Genomic DNA, 4,561 nt, shown 5'->3' with positions numbered 1-4,561 from the left:
CAGTAAAGTTGTTGCAGCAGGAACCCCAGTGCCCTGCACGAGGTCACCCCTCAGCCCACCCCCACGCCGCCCCACCCCCACCCCGCCTTGGCTGGGCCGAGGCAGGCGCCAAAGTTCCGGCCCTCCAGGGACAGCCGGTCAAGGAAAGAGTTGAGGGAAATTCGCCTAACACCGGGACGCGGGCAGGGGCGCTGCAGGCGAGCCACCCTGGGGGGTGCCGGGCACCCCGCGAGGCTCTGCGTCCCGAGCTCCGCCTCAGCGCGACCGGAAGGCCCTGCCGCGCGCCCGCCAGGGCTTCCCAGAGGGGCGGCTCAGGCGGGAGGCGGGGGTCTCGCTGGGGCCGCCCCTTGTTTCCTTCCCTGCTCGGGGCCTCCCGGGCCTTCGGGGCTACCCACGCCAGGGCACCTCCAGGGCCACTCAGTAGAATCTGAGCCCCCGAGAGTCGCGAGCGCCCGGGCCGCGCCGTCGTCAGGCGCCTGCCCGGCCCCGGCCTGCCCGCTGCGAGCCGGAGCGACTGGGGCGTCCCCAGGGACGACTGGGGGCCCCCGAGCGACAACTGGGGCTTCCAAGCAAGTGGGGCACCCCCAGCGACGACTGGGAGCCTCTAGCGACTGGGGCGCCCCCAAGCGACGACTAAGGTGTCTCCAAGGCGCTCCCAGCTCCGCTCTTCTCAGGCCGCAGGGCAACATTGTGGTTGTTTCTGTTTTTTCCCCCTCTCTGGTTTTTGTTTGGGGGTTTTGGTTTTGGCGTTTTCAAAAGTTAGAGATGGCCTCACGGGGAACAGCTGAAGTTTTTTTTTTGTTTGTTTGTTTGGGTTTTTTTTTTTTTTTTTTTTTTTTTTTTTTGTGGGACCCTCACTGGTGGCCGGGGATCGAACCTGCGCTGCAGAGGCTGAGGGCAGCCTTGCAGCCCAGCGCTCAACCGCTGCGCCCCCAGGGGAGGCCCGAACAACTGAAGTATTGATGGTGTTTTCTCAGAAGGGACCAGCTAAGACCCAAGTAAAATGAACTAGACACTGAACTTTCTCCAAACACATCCAGCTACCCTCCTTGAGGCTGCGCTTTGGTGGAAGAGGCGGCCTGAGGGCAGGACAGGGCGAGAAGAGGGGTTTCCTGTGGCCTGCAGAGGATCAGTTCGTCTGAAGTCCCCCCGAGAGGTGATGGAAATGTCTCTTGGACGGTCAAGGAGTGTCTGGTGGAACTCTCCGGAGCTGGGATGTGGCAGCGCCCCGGGAGATGAGGAAAGGCCTCCCTCCCTCCCTCACTCAGCGCCTTCTGGAGGAAGATACTGGTCGAGGCTGCTGGTGTCATCATCCCCAGGTAAAATGTAAAGCTCTATAAATTCATATATGTTCCTCTCACTGGAGGCCCAAGGGAGGTCGGAGGCCTGCAGACACAAGTCTTGAAGGTCATTAGGTTGAGAGCCCCCCAGGGATTTAGACTCAGAGGCACTAGCCCCTTTGGGTTGTTGAGGGTCAAAGACCCCCAAAACTCCAGAAATGGTGTTTGCAGAAGTTGTAGGTGAGGGGGTGGCCTCCTCCTCCGCTGCGCTGTGGGGGTTTGGTGCTTCTGGCGACTGACTGGGCTGACCTCGCAGCTGGGATTTTTTGGCTTTGGCACGCTGGTTCTTGAACCAAGTCTGGGGAGAGACAGGGTAATGAAGGGGGTGAGTTCAAAGTCATTCTCCACTTCCCTGAATAAATAGGTTATGGTACTCTGAGAAAGCTGGTCTCACATCTCTCCTACCTGCCTACCTACCTGTCTGAACAAGAAAAGCTCTTGCTAGCTGCTGCTCTCCTGGTTGCAAAGCCAGTGTAGAATGGAGCTAACTAACCCTGGGAAGAACTGCGCGTTCAAACCCCAGAGTGGGAGGGATGAGTAGAAGTGGGTTAAGGGTCACTGGTTGTGTGGTTTTCGGAGAGGGATAATGGTGGAGTTTTTAGTGTGGTTTAAATATAAATGGGGAGGCCTCCCCAGTGGCGCAGCGGTTGAGCGCTGGGTTGCGAAGCTGCCCGCAGCCTCTGCAGCGCCGGTTCGATCCCCGGCTGCTGGGTGAGGGTCCCACATGGCGCGCAGACCTCTCCTGCCGCCTGCTGCTCCCCTCAGCAGTGTACTTCAGTCCCTCTGCCTGTTCTGTTCCCTGCTCTGGCTCTGGTGAATTCTCTCACCCTCCCGCGCTTCTGACTATACCCAGTGCTTGTATAAAATAAATCTTTTAAAAAAATTTTTTAAATAATAAAAAAATATATAAATGTGGGGGCCTCTCTAGTGGCTTAAGGGGTTAAGATACAACCTATGAAGCTATCTGCAGCCACTGCAGCACGAGTTCGATCCCCAGCCAGCCAGGGAGTTACCCACATGGCGCAGCAGACCTCTCCTGGCTCGTCCGCTGCTCCCCTCAGCAGTGTATTTCAGTACATCTGCCTGTTCTGCTCCCTACTCTGTCTCAGGTGAATGTTCTCACCCCCCAACACCTCTGGCTTACACGTCTTGTGTGCATAAATAAATAAATCTTTAAATACACACACACACACACACATAAATGGGGGCCTCCCTGGTGCCACAAGGGGTTAGGTCTCAGAACTATGAAGCTATTTGCAGCCACTGCAGCACGAGTTTGATCCCCAGCCAGGGAGCTACCCACATGGCGCAGCAGACCTCTCCTTACTTGCCTGCTGCTCCCCTCAGCAGTGTATTCATAGATCTGCCTGTTCTGCTCCCCACTGAGTCTCTAGTGAATCCTCTCACCCCCCGCACCTTTGGCCTGTACCTGAGTTCCTTTAAATAAATTAAAATTAAAATAAATCACAACACAATGGCAAATTCTAGATTGGGAGAAGATATTTCCACATCTTGAGGCTCACAAGAGGATCATTTCCAAAGCAGATAATTCAACAACAGAAGCCCAGACAATCCAATCAAAAAATGGGCAAAGTCCTGAATAAACAAACACTTGTGCAAAGACACTTGGATGGCCTACAGCACAAAAAGTTGTTGAACATCACTTCTTTTATGGGAAATGCAAATCAAAACCACAATGAGACATCCTCACCCCTGTGAGAATGTTCTATATAAAAAAGAATGGGAGCAAATGTGGAGAACAGAATGTGGAGAAGGGAACCCGCATCTGCTGGTGGTAGGAAATGGTATGGACATACCTTAAAAAATAAAAAAAAGGAAATTCGGGCCTTCTTGGTGGCACAGGGCTTAAAATCTCAGCGCTATCAAGCTATTGTCAGCCACTGTGGCCTGAGTTCAATCTCCGGCCAGGGAGCTGACCCACATGGTGCAGCAGACCTCTCCTGTCTCGCCCGCTGCTCCCCTCAGCAGTGTATTTCAGTCAGTCTGCCTGTTCTGTTCCCCACTCTGTCTCTGGTGAATCCTCTCACCCCCGGCACCCCTGGCCTGCATCCCAGCTCTTATTTGTATAAATAAATAAAATAAATCTTAAAAAAAATACACATCCTGGCAGAGCGCAGCAAGCACTATTCTCAGACTCTGAAAAATGAACTGATTACCCAGGGGGGTAAAGGACCAGGGGGAGAAAAGGCCTCTGAGAAGGGGACCACTCGGGGACATACCTGTATTACTAAATCATCCAGCTTGGTGCTTAAAGCGAGCTGCATAATGGTGTCCCAGCTCGGGTACCTGGTCTTCTGGAACACGTCCTTCAGCGCTCCAAGTTGTTCTGGGGTAAACTTTGTGCGGTGCCTGCGAACAGATTTTTGTTTTTCTGCAAGGACAGAGACCACCTGCCATCAGGAAAACCTCTTCTCAGGACAGTGTCTCACCTGAGCCTAACCCAGAGTCCAGAGGGTGGTCTCGAAACCAGGCTCCGCATCCACTCTTAGCTCCAGGGTCCCCAGCTCAGTCCTGGACTCAGCCCAGACGATCGGGCAGCCCTGATGAGTCCTGGGGCCATGACTACGCAGAGACGCCATCATCCAGGAGAGGACAGTTTCCCGCCACAGGAATGGCTGTGCCCAGCTCGCGTCTGGCTCTTGTCTGCCCCACCGCAGCCTGGTTTGCTGAAGCTATAGCGAGGCCTCTGTCTCCCCTGTGGACGCCGCCCCACCTGGTGTGTGAATGCACCTCGGCCTTTGCAGCCTGCTGCTCTGCTCAGAGCCCAGTGGTGCACTTTGTAAAATGAGGTAGTTACGTGTTCGAAGGGCACAGACAGCAAAAATTCGCGTTTCTGATGGGAATGCAGTTACCCATCGTGTTTCACATGACCCTTATGGAATCTCCTTGTGAGCCCTTGATCGTCCAGCCAGTATTGGCAAAGCCCAGGGACCACCACAGATCAAAGCTCTAGCGCCTGGGTTGAATCCCCACCCCAACCATCATCCTCTGGTGTCTCAGCCGGGTTGCCCCTGCCTCGACTTACCCGCTGCCGTGGGATCCATGAGAAAGTCAGAGACTGCGCCGGCCAAGCGCTCTACTCCGAGGCAACAAGGCACCTCTGAGGTCTGGCACTCACGATTTAAGCAAGAGGTTGACGGCGCCAGGTCCCTAGCACGACCCTCCCTGATGCCACACCCTGACATAATCGGGTCAGTGCT

At 55.0% G+C, this 4,561-nt stretch overlaps 1 protein-coding gene across 1 annotated transcript; it reads right to left on the bottom strand.

The window, feature by feature from the left end:
- Nucleotides 1–1,260: 1,260 nt before the first annotated feature.
- On the bottom strand, nucleotides 1,261–3,940 carry LEUTX (leucine twenty homeobox). The gene is made up of 3 exons (XM_037515512.1): nucleotides 3,802–3,940; nucleotides 3,581–3,732; nucleotides 1,261–1,638 (listed from the first exon to the last, which is right to left on the bottom strand). The coding sequence occupies exons 1-3, from the start codon at nucleotides 3,938–3,940 to the stop codon at nucleotides 1,261–1,263; spliced, it is 669 nt and encodes a 222-aa protein (XP_037371409.1).
- Between the last annotated feature and the right edge of the window lie 621 nt (nucleotides 3,941–4,561).

This window comes from Talpa occidentalis, unplaced genomic scaffold (assembly GCF_014898055.3).
Source record: "Talpa occidentalis isolate TD23 unplaced genomic scaffold, MPIMG_talOcc4v2.1 talOcc4.17, whole genome shotgun sequence".
In the NCBI taxonomy this organism is placed as follows: Eukaryota; Metazoa; Chordata; class Mammalia; order Eulipotyphla; family Talpidae; genus Talpa; species Talpa occidentalis.
Note: the sequence above shows the minus strand (reverse complement) of the source record. Positions and strands in the feature narration are given on the sequence as shown.